The sequence below is a fragment of the Nycticebus coucang genome, chromosome 4, assembly GCF_027406575.1.
Source record: "Nycticebus coucang isolate mNycCou1 chromosome 4, mNycCou1.pri, whole genome shotgun sequence".
Taxonomy (NCBI): domain Eukaryota; kingdom Metazoa; phylum Chordata; class Mammalia; order Primates; family Lorisidae; genus Nycticebus; species Nycticebus coucang.
The window spans coordinates 115,783,860-115,800,428 of NC_069783.1; the positions used below are offsets into that span (position 1 = coordinate 115,783,860).

At 38.4% G+C, this 16,569-nt stretch overlaps 1 protein-coding gene across 13 annotated transcripts in view; it reads right to left on the reverse strand.

The window, feature by feature from the left end:
• ATXN2 (ataxin 2) overlaps positions 1–16,569 on the reverse strand; it is a 145,947-nt gene that overhangs the window by 50,849 nt on the left and 78,529 nt on the right. For 10 of the 13 annotated variants that reach the window (XM_053590232.1, XM_053590238.1, XM_053590237.1 and 7 more), the window contains exons 10-14: positions 15,727–15,936; positions 12,577–12,759; positions 8,815–9,012; positions 8,350–8,457; positions 8,011–8,081 (exon numbers count right to left, since the gene is read on the reverse strand). In XM_053590232.1, the coding sequence (XP_053446207.1) occupies positions 8,011–8,081; positions 8,350–8,457; positions 8,815–9,012; positions 12,577–12,759; positions 15,727–15,936 (770 nt within the window). The remainder of the gene's footprint in view (positions 1–8,010; positions 8,082–8,349; positions 8,458–8,814; positions 9,013–12,576; positions 12,760–15,726; positions 15,937–16,569) is intronic. The other 3 variants (XM_053590240.1, XM_053590239.1, XM_053590241.1) reach the window with 3 other exon arrangements.

Sequence of the window (16,569 nt, forward strand, 5' to 3'; positions counted from 1 at the left end):
AGAATCACTTAAGCCCAAGAGTTTGAGGTTGCTGTGAGCTGTGACACCACCGTACTGTACCAAGGGCAACATAGTGAGGCTATGTCTCCAAAAAAGGAAAAAAAAAAAGACTGTCTTTTAACTCTCAGGATAATGGAAGTCACTGAGGAAATTTAGGCAGTGTAGAGTACTGAGCAGATTTACCATTCACAAAGATGAGCACAGCACCTTTGTGGGAAATGAACTGGAAGGAGTGCCAAGTGAGTATGTGGAGAGGCCATATGGAGGCTGAACTAAGCTCTGGGCCTAGTGGGCTTAGAAGATGAGAAGCAGATGGATTCAGAGGCAGACGTGACTAGACACACTGGTCAGTTACATATCCTATCTATAAAGAAAGAAATTGCAAAACCAAGGCTGGGCGCAGTGGCTCACACCTGTAATCCAACACTCTGGATTGAGTCTGAGCCAGAGCAAGACCTTGTCTCTAAAAATAGCTGGGCGCTGTGGAGGGTTCCTGTACTCCCAGCTACTTGCAAGGCTGAGGCAAGAGAATCACTTAAGCCCAAGAGTTTGAGGTTGCTGTGAGCTGTGATGCCACAGAACTCTACTGAGGGCAACAAAGTAAGACTGTCTCAAAAAAAAAAAAAAAACAAAAAACCAAGGAAGAAATTGCAAAACCAAGAAGCATCAAAAAGAATAGAAGACAAACATATTGGTCAAATAAGTAAAAGGGTTTTTATGATTATAGACCAGAAAAAATAAATGTTACCAGTGGCTCAAAGATGACTTAATATGCCATCCTCCACAAAAGAAAAAAAAGGAAGGAAAAGAGGATGAAGGGCAGCAAGGAGATCAGTAAAAGTGAAATGAGAACACACACAAGCAAAAGCCCCAGGTTGCAACGCAGTAGGAGTATCTCAAGTTGGAGAGAGATAAGAGTGTCTCAACTACAGCCTCAGCAAACTAATTTTAAAGATTACCAAAGTTTTTGATGTCAGAGGCCATTATGTAACTCAGGGGCATCTCAAGCTTCACTGCATCCCTCAAGTGGGTGAGGGAAAATGCTGACAGGGGCATTTATTTGAGCCTGGTGACAAGAACTTCACAAAAATCTTTTTTTTTTTTTTTTGAGACAGAGTCTTACTACGTCACCCTAGGTAAGAGTCACAGCTCACAACAACTTCAAACTCTTGGGCTTAAGTGATTCTCTTGCCTCAGCCTCCCAAGTAGCTGGGACTACAGGCACCTGCTACAATGCCCGGCTATTTTTTCTTGCAGTTGTCATTGTTATTTAGCTGGTCTGGGCCGGGTTCAAATACACCAGCCTCAGTGTATGTGGCTGGCACCAAAACTGCTGTGCTACGGGCACCAAGCCCACAAAAATCTTTTTGATTTTTTTTTCCCCTAAGAAGGACCTCACTCCATTGTCTGAGCTAGGGTACAGTGGGCATCACCATAGCTCACTGCAATCTCAAACTTGTGGGCTCCAGTGATCTTCCAGCCTCAATCTCCTGAGAAGCTGGGATTACAGATGTGCACCACCACATCTGGCTAATTTTGCTATTTTTCATAGAGAGGAGGTCTTACTGTTGCCCAGGCTGGTCTTGAACTCCTGGCCTCAAGCAATCCTCTCAAGGCCTCCCTAAGGCCTCTGATTACAGGTGTGAGCCACCATGCCCAGCCACAAAAATCTTTAGTAAATACACACATAATAAACCAACTATATTGCAGAAGACTTCAGTATTTATCAAAACAGGCCCTGAATAAAGGCAAAAATTAGCTTTTTGGTTGTAACTATGAATCTTATAATGGCAAACATCTATAGTACTTACTATGAATTGGACATGTCTGAACTATTTATAGACTTGGTCTTTACTAAAGCCCTTGATGTAAATGCTATTATTGCCATTTTTAAAATGGCAAATCTAGAGGAAAACTAAAATGAAATTCATGCTTTTAAGTACTCTGCTATATTTCCTCTCTGTAGTATCCTCCAACTAAAAGTCTTTTTTTTTTTTTTTTTTGAGACGTGAGTCTTGCTCTGTTACCTTAAGTAGAGTGCAGTGGTATAATCATAGTTCACTGCAACCTCAAACTCGTGGGCTCATGTGTTCCTCCTGCCTCAGCCTCTCTAGTAGCTGGACTGTAGGTGTGCAACATCACACCCAGCTAATTTTTCTGTTTAGTAAAGATGAAGTCTCATTCTTGTTCAGGCTGGTCTTGAACACCTTAGCTTGAGTAATTCTCCCAACTGGGCCTCCCAAAGTACTAGGATTACAGTTGTAAGTCACCACACTTGACACTTTCTTTCTTTCTTGTTAAGAGACAAGGTCTCTTTCTGTTCCTCAGCCTGCAATAACATGATGTGATCCTTGCTCACAGCAACCTCAAACTCTTGGGTTGAGGTGATCCTCTTGCCTCAGCTTCCCAAGTAGCTAGCTCTACAAGTGCATGCCACTATGCCTACATTTTAAAATTTTTTGGCAGAAATGGGATCTTATTGTGTTGTTCAAGGTAGTCATGAACTCCTGGTCTCGAGTGATCGCTCCTCCTCAGCCACCCAAACTGCTGGGATTACAAGCCTAAGCCATTGTTCCCAGTGGAAAACTGAGATTCTTACACGACTCAAAGAACAAGAAAATGTTATAGCCAATACAGTGTAGGTTCTTCTATATTTTGGTAATGTGACTTAACATGTATTGAGTATATACTATGTACAAGCACCATGGTAAACACTTCACAGGCAGTATCTCATTTAGCACTCATAGGAACCCTATGAAGCAAACTCTACAATTATCCCACTTGGGCTTAGGGGGAGTAGATAATGTGGAAATGTTATACATGTGGTGTATGGAGGCCAAGATTCAAACTCATGTCTATTTACCTCTAAAACTCACACCATTAACTCATAATAGATGGAATCACTAGCAATTCTTGCATAACAAAGCTATCAGCATCCCTACATAACTGTATTAGAACCAGTAGATGGCTCTCAAGGGAAAAAGTTGGGGAGGGATTCTGTCTTAATGAAACACTAGAGATTTTTGTTAAATGTAATTCAGGGCCACGTGCATGTCATGAGGGTGGCACTGATGATTCATTCACTGAACTACGTACTACGCATTAGTTCCTCTTCAAAGCATTGCTAGAAGCTTGAACACCAGATGGCCAGGCCTGTCATTTACTAGACATGTGACTGTGGGAAAAGTGTTTAACTACTTTTTTTCTGTGTGCCTGAAGACAGAGTTTCACACTCTGATGCCCAAGCTAGAGTACAGTGGCATCATCATAGCTCACAGCAACCTCAAACTCCTGGGTTAGAGTGATCGTCCTGCCTCAGACTCCCAGGTAACTCAAACTGTAGGCATGCAACACCACGCCCAGCTAATTATTCTGGTTTTTGCAGAGATGGTGTTGCACTCTTGCTCAGGCTGGTCTTGAACTCCTGAGCTCAAGTGATCCTCCCACCTCAGCCTCCTGGAGTGTCAGGACTCCAGGCATGAGCCACCGCACCTAGCTCTAACTTCTTTCTGCCTCAATTTCCTAATATAGAGATAAAAATGAAACTTGCTTTAAAGATGTTGGGACAATACAAGATCTAACCCTTTAGCATTTAGAATGTTGCCTGGTACAAAGGAAATATGCAATAAACCTAAGTAAATATCAACAGTATTTTATGTGAAGAGAACAGTTATAAAGCTCACCCTCAAACATTTTATAAAAATCACTGCTTTCTAGTATTTGTTTATTAATCAGGAAGTTATTCATAAAAGACTTAATACATTTGATTATTCAGGCTCCAAAAAGTAATAAGACTAAAAAATACATAAACTTTTGGGCGGCGCCTGTGGCTTAGCCAGCCCCATATACCCAAGTTAGCGGGTTCAAACCCAGCCTCAGCCAAATTGCAATAACAACAAAAATAGCCAGGCATTGTGGTGGATGCCTATAGTCCCAGCTACTCAAGAGGCTGAGGCAAGAGAATCGCCTAAGCCCAAGAGCTGAAGGTTGCTGGGTAATGCCACGGCACTCTACTGGGGGCGACAAAGTAAAACTCTGTCTCTAAAATAAATAAATAAATAAACTTTTAATGCTGCTCCTACTTGAAATCTGAAAGTGAGTATTAATGAAGGTTTGTAAAAAGTGTGAACTAACATGATAGCCAAAATGTCCTCTATTAAATAAAAAGGAACAGCCCTTTAAAATATAGTAACTCTAATCAAGAGAGTATGGTACTGGTATAAGAATAAGCATACAGATTAATGAAGGAGAATTTAGAGTCATATTTGCAATCAATTGACTTTCAATAAGCATGTGAAGAAAATCCAGTGGTGGAAAGAATAGTCTTTTCAACAGATGGTGCTGGGACAACTAATATCTACCTACATGCAAAAGAATGAATTTATATCCCATAAGAATGTTAATTATTATGTGTCAATTATAAATAAGCAGAAGCATTAACTAAATAAAGCTGCCATCATCAAAATTAAAAATGTTTGTGCTACAAGGGACAATACAGTAAAAAGACAATCCACAGAATCCTAGCACTTTAGGAGGCTGAGGTTGAAGGATCATGTAAGGCTACCAGTTGGTGACTAGCCTGAGCAAAAGTGAGATCTCATCCCTAAAAGTAACAGAAAAATTAGCCAGGTGTGGTAGTGCATGCCTGTATGTAGTCTCAGCTACTTGGGAGGCTGAGTCAGGAGTATCACTTGAGCCAAGGAATTTGAGTTAGCAGTGGGTTACAAAGACACCAGTACACTCTTGCCCAGGGGACAAAATAAAACAACCCCCATACACTGCTGGTAAGAATGTAAAGCAACGCAGCTGCCTTGGCAAATAGCTTGGCAGTTCCTTAGAATGTTAAACGCAGAGTTAGCATATGACCCAGATAGTCTACTGATAGGTGTTACACAAGAGAAAGGAAAACACAAAACCACAAAAAAACTGTATACTACTTTTCACAACAGCATTATTCATAATAGTCAAAAGGTAGGAACAAACCAAATAGCCACCAATGGATGAATGGATAACAAGATATAGTATTATCCACGTAACTGAATATTTTTTTTTCTTTTTGAGACAAAGCCTCAAGCTTTCACACTGGGTAGAGTGCCTTTGCATCACAGCTCACAGCAACCTCCAACTCCTGGGCTCAAGGGATTCTCCTGCCTCTGCCTCCCAAGTAGCTGGGATTACAGGCACCCGCCACAACATCTGGCTATTTTTTTGGTTGCAGCCGTCATTGTTGTTTGGCGGGCCCGGGCGGGATTTGAACACACCAGCTCAGGTGTATGTGGCTGGCGCCTTAGCTGCTTGAGCCATAGGTGCCGAGCCCATGTAACTGAATCTTATTCAGCCTAAAAATGAAATGAAATACTGATGCATGTTTCAACATGGATAAACCCTGAAAACATTATGCTAAGTATAATTAGCCTGTTATAAAAGGCCACATCATGTTTTATTCTACCTGTATGAGAACGTACAGAATAGGCAAATCCAGAGTCAGAAAAACATTAGTTGTTTTTCCTCCTGGGGGAAGAGGCAAACAGGAAGTCCATTCTTTTGGGGGTGAGAAAAATGTTTTAAAATTGATTGTGGTGGTGGCACCATAGCTCAGTCTCTCAGTCAGTAGGGTGCCAGCCGCATTCACAGAGGCTGGCAGGTTCGAGACCAGCCCAAGCCAGCTTAAACAAAAATGACAACTGCAACAAAAATATAGCTGGGAGTTGTGGTGGGTGCCTGTAGCCTTGGGAGGCTAATGCAAGAGAATAGCTTAAGCCCAAGAGTTTGAGGTTGCTGTGAGCTGTGATGCCACAGCACTCTTCCGAAGGTGACATAGTGAGACTCTGTCTCAAAAATAAATAAATAAATAAAATTGAGGGTGGTGCCTGTGGCTCAGTGAGTAGGGTGCCGGCCCCATACACCAAGGGTGGCAGGTTTGAACCTGGCCCCGGCCAAACTGCAACAAAAAAATAGCCCAAGAGCTGAAGGTTGCTGTGAGCTGTGATGCTGCAGCACTCTACCGAGGGTGACAAAGTAAGACCCTGTCTCTTAAAAAAATAAAATAAAATCAATTGTGATGTCTGCACAATGCTGTGAATACTAAAAACCACTCACTTGTACACTTTGAACGGTAGAACTGTAGATATAAATTATATCTCAATAAAGCTATTACAAAAATGTGCTAACATAATGCTTCAAAGTAAAAATATTTCTTTCCTTAATTACATAATAAATTCAATGCTAGTGTACTAGAGAGGGGACTGAATGATTGTTTAAAAATGAAAAAATGAATGCTGAGGGGGAAAAATTGGGCAAGAATACCTACAGCAGGACATAATTTATAGCACATTTAAGATTATGCAAAATCTATCTATGGCTTAGGGATCTATCCATATGCAGTGTAAGTATAAAGTACTGCACAGGAAAGAAACCCTTCTTCCTGGAAGGAAAAAGGAAGCAGCAGCTGAAATGGGGTAAGCATATAAGAGAAGGTTAATTATGCTGGACTGCTTGACTCAGCAGGGAAGTGGGCACATGATCACTCACTCATTCATTAGTCTGTACATCATTTATATGTGTTAACTACAGTTCATTTAAAATTTAAATGAACTGTTAATAGCATTCAAGCTAAACAGATATATGTACAAAAATACTAAATAACGTGTAATATTTTGAATGTTGCCAATAAGTCAAGAATAAAGCTATCAGCAACAAAATTAATGTTTAGAAAGTTAAAACACTGGCTGGAAAAAAGATGCCTTTTGCCCTTTTGTTTATTTATTTATTTATTTTTAAGGGCAAGGTCTCACTCTGTCAACCAGGCTAGAGTGCAGTGGCACAATCATATCTTATTGTCACCTCAAATTCCTGGGCTCAAACAACCCTCTCACCTCAGCCTCCCAGTAGTTGGCAATACAGATGCATCCCACCATGCCTGATCTGTCTTTTGCCTTTGACTCATTCAACTACAGATTTTTCACTTGTAAGAAACTAAGTTTTAAGATTTTGTTGTTTTGTTTTTGCCGGGGCTGGGTTTGAACCCACCACCTCCGGTATATGGGGCCAGCGCCCTACTCCTTGAGCCACAGGAGCTGTCCCAAGTTTTAAGATTTTTTGAGTCCATGTTGGCCTCAACATCTGCCTTGATATCTACAGTATATTATAGTAAAGGTATGCAAAAGAATAGTCATCAAGAATATTTGGCAAAGCTTATCTTAAGACGAATGGTGTATTATGGAAAGATTTGTATCACAATACATTTATGCACAAAGTCTAAATCTACAACTGCCATCAGAATATTAAGAGTCTAGTGTCTTCCACTCACCATTCCAGATAATTAATGACTTAGCTTTACTCTACTAAAGTCTAGCTTCACTGGACAGAGTAATCAAATTGACGACAAACTATGGGGGCTTCATGTTATAAGGATAATACTCTTTCATTTGATACATACATTGTTGTTACCAAATCTCCTAATTTTAGTTATCTCACTTAAATGATAGGCAAAAATTACTTTAAGAAAGTTTATGGAGGAAAAATATCCAGTGTACTCAGTCCTGCTTTGAAACTAATTTATAGCTTTCATATGAAAGTTATAACCCAATATAATCTAAGAATATGGGGAAAGGAAAAAGGGAGGGGAGAGGGAGGGTGTTTGGTGGGATAATACCTACGGTGCATCTTACAAGGGTACACGTGAAACTTAGTAAATGTAGAATACAAATGTCTTAACACAATAACTAAGAAAATGCCAGGAAGACTATGTTAACCAGTTTGACGAAAATATTTAAAATTGTATATAAAACCAGTGCATGGCGCTCCATGATTGCATTAACATACACAGCTACAATTAAAAAAAAAAAAAAAATACACAAGCCAAAAAAAAAAAAATGTTTACCTTTCTACACAAATGGCTCAATGTTTCTGAGTGCACACATGGCACATTTTTGTAAAATAATTAATAAGTCCTTAGAAATGTTTATTGCTAATTTTTTGAAATCTTAAGTCAGTAGTCCATACACTTACCCTAAAATCATTCTTAAATTTCTTTAAATCATCAATCTGTTTTCTATGTTCAGAAACAATTGGTGATATACCTGTAAAATTAAGAACTGTTAGATACAGATGTATTTATAACTTTAACTTAAAATTATTTTAATATGGATATTAGAAATGATAAGATACATTATCAAAAGAATTACAATTTCAAATACTAATTTTGGATTTTGGCATTTGTGAAACTGCACATTTATATATACACACAAGAAAGTATTGAACAAAAATATTCCGTACTGGGCATGAAATTAGACATTATCCTTCCTATTTCTATACATAGGCCTCTTAAAGACTCTTTAAAACTCTAACCTTTATTTTCAGCTTTTGAGAAACTAGGTGATGTTTCACTGGGTTTAGTATTTTCTTTATTCCCTGCGGGAGAGTTCTGCCTCTGATCTTGAAGCCTGGAATCGTTAGCTAGAAAACAGTTTTTAAAAAAAATTCAATAAGACAAGCAAAATGGAAAACAATGAATAATAATTTTGATTTCCTATGTTTCTGGAAAAGAATATTTTCACTCAAACAAATTATTACAATATCAATAATTTTCTTTATATAGGTATTTGAAACCGAAGAATGTTAGTCCTCATAATAGCAGACATGATATATATTAAATTAGTGGTATTACTTAACTAACTTCATGTACATAAAAATATTAAATGAGCATTCAAAATACCTATCTATATGAGTAAAAATAATATAAAAATGTTAGTAAACCTCTAATTCTCAACTTCACAAATGACACTATGGATCTAGAAGCTGTTTCTTACATACCCTCAACAGATGGGGTAACAGCTCTGTTAGATGCAGGACTAGCAGGTGTAGGAGATGCAGCTGGAAGAGGCATGGCAACAGCTTCAGTTGGAATAATTCCAGCTTGAGGAGAAGCAAGAACTGGCCCACTGGGAGTATTTCCAATACTGTTCTGTCTGGGTGACCTGGGTCTGTGAGTTTTAGGGGATAATCGTGGAACTAGAAAAAAGGGAAATTTTATTTATTACATTCTTAGCTCAAATGTCACTTCCTCAAATAGGATTCTTTGAAGCTCTATATATAATATGACCAGGCACAGTGGTTCCTGCCTGTAATCCCTGCACTTGGGAGGCTGAGGTGGGAAGATCCCCTATATCTACAGAAAGAAAGAAAAAGAAGTGAGGGGAAAGGGAGGGGAGGGAGGTGGGAATAGGGGAAAAACAGGGGGAGGGAAAGGAAAAAAAGAAAAGAAAATTGGCTTGGTGGTACAAGCCTGTATAGTATCAGTTACTCAGGAGCCTGAGTTAAGAGGATCACTTGAGCCCAGTCCAGGAGTTTAAGGTTGTAGTAAGCTGTTAACACAACACTACACTCTAGCCCAGTGGTTCTCAACCTTCCTAATGCCATGGCCCTTTAATACAGTTCCTGTGGGTCACAACCCACAGGTTGAGAACCACTGCATCTAGCCTGGGCAAAAGAGTGAAAGCCTGTCTCTAAGAAAACGAAAGGAAAACAGATGGAATACAGAAAATCATGTTTGAAAAAAAAAAAGCAGAGGCCTGGCACAGTAACTCATGCTTGTAATCCCAGCACTTTGAGAGGATAAGGGTAGGAGGACTGCTTGACCCCAGGAGCTCAAAGTTGCAGTGAGCTGTGATTACACCACTGCTTTCCAAACTGGGCAATAGAGACTCTGCCCCATCCCCCAAATTCCTCTTCAGTTCCTTTACCCCTTTATCCATTATGATTGCCTTCTTTTTTTTTGAGACACAGTCTCACTTTGTCACCCTTGGTAGAGTGCCATGGCATCATAATTCACAGCAATCTCCAATTCTTGGGCACAAGCAATTTCTCTTGCCACAGCCTCCCAAGTAGCTGGGACTACAGGTGCCCGCCACAAAGCCCGTCTATTTTTAGAGACAGGGTCTCCCTCTTGCTCAGGCTATCTCAAAACTGTGAGCTCAGGGCAATCCATATGCCTAGGCCTCCCAAAGCGCTAGGATTATAGGTGTGAGCCACCCGCCTAGCCAACTCTTTTTTTTTTTTTTTCAAAGACAGAGACTTGCTCTGTTGCTCAGGCTAAAGTGCAGTATCATCATCATAGCTCACTGTAACCTCAATCTCTTAAACTCAAATGATCCTCCTGTTTCAACCTTTGGGGTAGCTGGGACTACAGTTTTGCACCACCACACCTAGCTAATTTCTTTTTTTATTTTCCATAGACATGGGGTCTGGCTATGTTGCTCAGGTTAGTCTCAAATTCATGGGCTCAAGTGATCCTCCCCCCTCGGCCTCCCAAAGTGCTGGGTTTACAGGCTCCATCACCCTGTTTTCTTCTCGAAAGTCCTAGGATTAAAAACAAAACAACAACACAAGAAGTCCTAAGAGCAGTGGTAACAGAGAACGCAAGTATCTGGGAACAATAGTAGTAGATAATACAACTATGGTTTTCCTTCTCCTAACTAAATGTATTCATTCTAAAATGCAGGATTTTCAATGAAGTTGGAAAAAGGATTCCCTAAGGCAGGATAAATGCAACTTTTTAATGAACATATTCCATATTAAAAAGCTGAACTGATTAAATTGATTATTTGTCTTAAAAGGCTGGCAGAGGGAGATGCGTAAGAAACAGACTTATCTCGGGTGGCGCCTGTGGCTCAGTCGGTAAGGCGCCGGCCCCATATACCAAGGGTGGCGGGTTCAAACCTGGCCCCGGCTGAACTGCAACCAAAAAAATAGCCGGGCGTTGTGGCGGGTGCCTATAGTCCCAGCTGCTCGGGAGACCGAAGCAAGAGAATCACTTAAGCCCAGGAGTTGGAGGTTGCTGTGAGCTGTGTGATGCCACGGCATTCTACCCAGGGCCATAAAGTGAGACTCTATCTCTACGAGAAGAAAAAAAAAAAAAAAAAAGAATGGCCTAGTGCCTTAAAAAAAAAAAAAAAAAAAAAAGAAATAGACTTATCTCATCCTCATTCTAATAAGACACTAAAACAGCATTAGGCACCTTGTAGCACATCCTATGTGCTCTTTTTTGCAACATCGAGGTCCCCTGCAGTAAATAAGAAGATCAGGACCCAATTTGGCCAAAAGGATAAGATAGTACAAAGAGGGGTTGATGTTCTATTTGATGTCAAAATAAGTATCCAATAGATTTCATATACTATTATCAATCTATTTGCTAAGCTCAAAGCAAATACTATTACACTATTATATAATATAGTATATACTATACTATATACTATTATACTATATACTATTGTAAACCTATTTGCTAAACTTCAAAGGTTTAGAGAAAATAGTTCAATATATTTCATTTCAGTTTTGTTCTTTTTATAAACCACAAAGGAAACTATTATTCAACAATTATCATTTTTCCAATCAGTATAAAGAGCAAACCTGTAACACTATTCTGGGTGTGCCCCAAACAACTTTGTTTCTAACAACTAGAAATTCATTTCTAGAACATATATATAGTAATAGAACAGCTGAAGATGATTTTTTAAATTTCTATTTTTATGTAAATGAAATGTAAATGTAAAAATTACATTTCAAAATGTAAACTGAAGACCAAGAAAGAAAATACAAAGTAAAAAGGAATTATAGTACAATTACATGAATGTACATTACATGAAGGTGAGAAGACAATATATACAAACTAAAAACAGACATTAACAGAGCTAGGTTTTAAAACTATTTTTTGGCTTAAACTTGGGTGGCACCTGTGGCTCAAAGGGGTAGGGCACCAGCCCCATATGCTGGAGATGGCGGGTTCAAACCCAGCCCCGGCCAAAAAAAAAGAAGTTCAATTGACTGATTAAAATAGAGTAAGACCAATAAAAAAATATTAATAGCGTGTTCTAGCTCCGTAGTTATTAAAGCATTAAGTACTGACTGACAAGGTAGCAAAAAAGAGTCTTAGCCTAATTGTAAAATCTTGTCAAAGTATAATTTTCATACTTTTACAGATGCTGATGGCATATTCCTCAGGCTAACCACAGATAAAACTTGACCCCTAATTTGTGCCTGATATTCCTTATAAGGGAAATATAATCAAGAATTAGCACCACATACAGATGCTACAAAAACACTGTACTATTAGCCCAAAATAAATATTTAAATAATAAACGAATGAACAAAATTGTTATAAAGGTAGGAAATCTAATCCCTCCAAATACTGTTATGTATTGTATTATACTTTAGAAAACTACAAAGTATATTCATATTTATGAACCTTGTAAGAATTTCATCAAGAGCCCACAAAGTAGATTAGACAAGAACTATTTTACTCTCCAAGAAAACTGAAATTCAGAATGACTGCATTACTTGCTTTAATATAGAATGAATAAATGGTAGAGCCAAGAATAAATATCTAGGTTTCCCAATAACTAGTTATTCCACTATTTGTAATATACATGTTAAATTTTACTTTACCATTTTCCCCCAAATTGTTCACATTATTTCTACACTTCCTCAAACAGAACTTAATTAAGCTCAGCATTTTTTTTTTTACATATAGTAATAATCACAAAATGCACACTATCATTATGCCCAAGTGGTACCTACCCCCACTGACCACTGATGACCATGTTCCCCCCGAGGGACTGGTCCTTGCCACTGGAGGAGTAGCTGCTTCACTTGGTGGGTTGTGTGATACAAATTCTAGGCCACTGGAAATGGAACCCCTCCCAGCAGAAACTCTGTGATTTCGAGGATGTCGCTGGGCCTTTGGGGACATCCTTGGAGGCCCTAAGAAACAAACAGTGATATCACATAAATGCCACTCCATCCATTAATACTACTTTCCTGCTAATACAACCTTAACTAACTTGCTCTCTCTCTCACTTAACTCTATAGTTCCTCCTTGTTTTTAAGGAAGAAAATGCCATATATGTACATTTGTGGGGGGGAGCATACTAACTTTTTCAAATTTATATTGTGGAATGCCACCAAGTTTTATAAATAAATCTTATTTTGCTTTATCATTAAAGAAAGGGAGGAATGAAGTTGGTGGTCAGAAATTAAACAAGATGTTATAGCTCTTCAAAGTATAGTAACAATCTGTTTTACGTATGTCTATTACTTGTAGGCATATAAAAATAAAGAAATATAATAGCATAAACAGAAGTTATGGCTACATGATGAAGTAATTTTTACTTTACCGCCCCCAACTCTCCACAATATATTACTTCTATAATTGCAAAAAACAAATTTTTGCACCACAGACTATTAATCCCCATACTATATATCCTCGGTACTGTACCACTGAAATATATGTACATACCCTTCTTAAATGTCTCAAAATTTAGTTTATTACCTCTTCAAACTGATTATGAATTTTATAATTCATGGCTTAAAACAGTCCTCAACTATAAGCAGTTTCTTACACTTAACAGGTTGTAAGCTGAAAATTCTATGAATGCATGACTTGTGAGACAAACATAACTGACATGTGGGGAAGAAATCTGCACTATCTGAAGCGTCAAAATTCTAGAGCGTTGATTCTACTACTCCATTAGTGATTTCTCTTTCTAAAGCAGTCTGGTATCCACTAAACCAAATTGTCAAGTGAAAACAATGGATATAATGGCTCTCACCACAGAAGTGTGATGGTGCTAAGACTCAGCAAAAACATTCTTTTTTTTTTTTTTTAGAGACAGAGTCACCCTCGGTAGAGTCCCATGGAGTCACAGCTCACAGCAACCTCCAGCTCTTGGGCTTAGGCAATTCTCTTGCCTCAGCCTCCCGAGTAACTGGGACTACAGACGCCTGCCATAACGCCCAGCTATTTTTTTTTGTTGTTGCAGTTTGGCTGGGGCTGGGTTCAAACCCACCACCCTGGGTATATGGGGCTGGCGCTCTACTCACTGAGCCACAGGCACCGCCCCAGCAAAAACATTCTTAATGTCAAAGCTAAGGCTCCTCACCCTCCCTCTGCTGCCAAACTCTTTGGAACTTCAAATTGATGTGTGTTCCCAACAGAAATTTAATCATGGACATGATATTTAAAAGAGTAAAAGTATTATAGGTTATAATTTTCTTTCTTTTTCTTAGACAGAGTCTCAAGCTGTTGCCCTGGATAGAGTACCGCAGCGTCACAGCTCACAGCAACCTCGAACTCTTGGGCTTAAGCGATTCTCTTGCCTTGGCCTCCCAAATAGCTAGGACTACAGGCACCTGCCACAACACCCAGCTATTTTTGTTGTTGTTGTTGCAGTTGTCATTGTTGCTTTAGCTGGCCCGGCCAGATTTGAACCCACGAGCCTTGGTGTATGTGGCTGGCATCCTACCCACTGAGCTATGGGCACCGTCTATAATTTTCAACTGGAGATAATTTATCATCCCCAAATAATTCAGAAGGTATTATCTCTGTGTCAATAGTCCACGGACAGTTCTTGCATCTTAATTGAGTAAAGATGTTTAATTCCTATTGATCATGTTTTATCTAATATATTACCATTTTACAAATACCACTTATTCAAATGATTAAATGTAAGAAATATTTCAACAGAACTTAACTTTGTTTTTAGTGACCACTAACAAAGACACTTTTTGAACAGAGAAGTCACCTTAAAAATCAGTAAAACTTGCTGTCCAAAGTTAGACACTTCAGTCAAGGTCATGACCTGCCCACACAGATGGCAATTATTTATTTAAAAGTAGCTTAGCACCTACACAGAAAGTTCATGAGTCCTAACATTAGTTATATCAATTGTGATTGTAATAAACAAATCAGATTAAAAATGTAACACAAATATTCTAAACAAATATCAAAAGGATATTATCATTCACAAAAATTTAATTCGTGCATAGTATTAGGATATTCTACAACACCTATGTATTTGATTTAGTAAAGGTAGATTAAGCATCAATTACAAATAAGAATTATAAAATTTTATTCTAATTTTAGACAAAGGAAAACAAATACCTAAGTATTTAAATTCATAACTAGTTTTTAATCAATAATTTTATCTAGATCAAGGAATTCTCCCAAATTAAGCAGTGTTTTACAATATATAATACTGCAAAGCTAACTTTTGAAAACTACTCAATTAAATTTAGAAGTCCCTTAGGCATGCTAACAAACTATTGAAATCTAAGGGCAGGGCAGTGCCTGTGGCTCAGCGGGTAGGGCGCCGGTCCCATGTGCCGGAGGTGGCGGGTTCAGGCCCAGCCCCGGCCAAATTAAAAAAAAAAAAAAAAAAAGAAATCTAAGGGCAGACATGCAAAAGCAGATAGCTAAAAGAGTTGTTACTCTCAAAAAGCCCCTAAAATACCATTCCTGCCTTTGACTAAGAAGAAGGTTCACTAAGACCATGGTCTAGGAGCTATAAAACAATGGGTTCTACAAAAGTCTAGGACTAGGTGAAGAAAGATCATTCATTTACCCTTAACCGCTGCATACATTATCAATTAGGAGGGAGAAGACCATGGGGTAGACCTTTCCAGGTTTTCTGGAGCTATAATGGACCATCATTACTAGGTAGAGATAAACCCCCTTTATTACAATTCAGGATAGTTCATAGTTTCACATAGCATTTATCAAAATTTTCTCTAATGAACAAAAGGTTAATAGAAATAGTTTTAATAAACTAAAGTTAAAACACAGAAATCATAGGTTATTAAATAATGAAGAAGAAACTATTTTGTAATTATAAACTCACATAGGAGTTAAACAAAGACAAACAAAAACATGAACAAATTGTGGTATTGTACCTTCTGAAGACATGCGTTTAGGCATAGTAGAGACAGGAGCTGGAGAACCATGAGCAGAGGGGTGAGACGGGGGTCTGGATGGCCGCGAGGGGGGCCTGGAGGGCGGCCGTGTAGGGGTGGCTGCCCGAGGTGGAAGAGAGTTGGGACCTGACTGGTAGCGAGAAGGTGGGCGAGAGGAAGGAGATGGGCAAGGCGATGGCCAGGGAACACCTGACAGAACAAATGATATGAAGGAAAGTATAAAAACTAAAGAAAAAAATGAGGGAAAAAAGTAAACAGAAAAAAAAGTAAAATGACAAAAATGATTTCTTGTACATTTTAACCCTTTGAGGACAGTCATTTGATTTGTGATAAGTTTTAGCATAACTTAACTGACATAAATTCACATTTCACTTTAACCTCCTTAAAATTAATTCCATTTAAATGAATACACGTTCCCAAAGGGTTAATTAGGATCTACACATAGTATTGAAGAAGACAGTTAAGACTTTGCCTATCAATCCTGGCTTCTACAAACGTTTCTCCATAATCAATTGTTAAAAGAAATAACGTATACTAGATAAAATTTCACACAATAGATCACAATAATTCCTACTCAGGAAAAAGATTATTTACTATGTCAGTTTTAGTTTTGAAACACAATGAAAATAAAAGCAGTGGCAATTACATGCAATTAGACATGCTGGTTCCTCACAATCATCTATTATTTTCATCAAGTTTATATTTGAACCTAAGGTTCAGTTTGAAATCTCATTAACTAAGTCCCATTTAAGTAGAAACAAAATATCACTTCCGTTATTTTCTACAGTCACAAGAATAACAAAGGTAAATTAATATTCACTG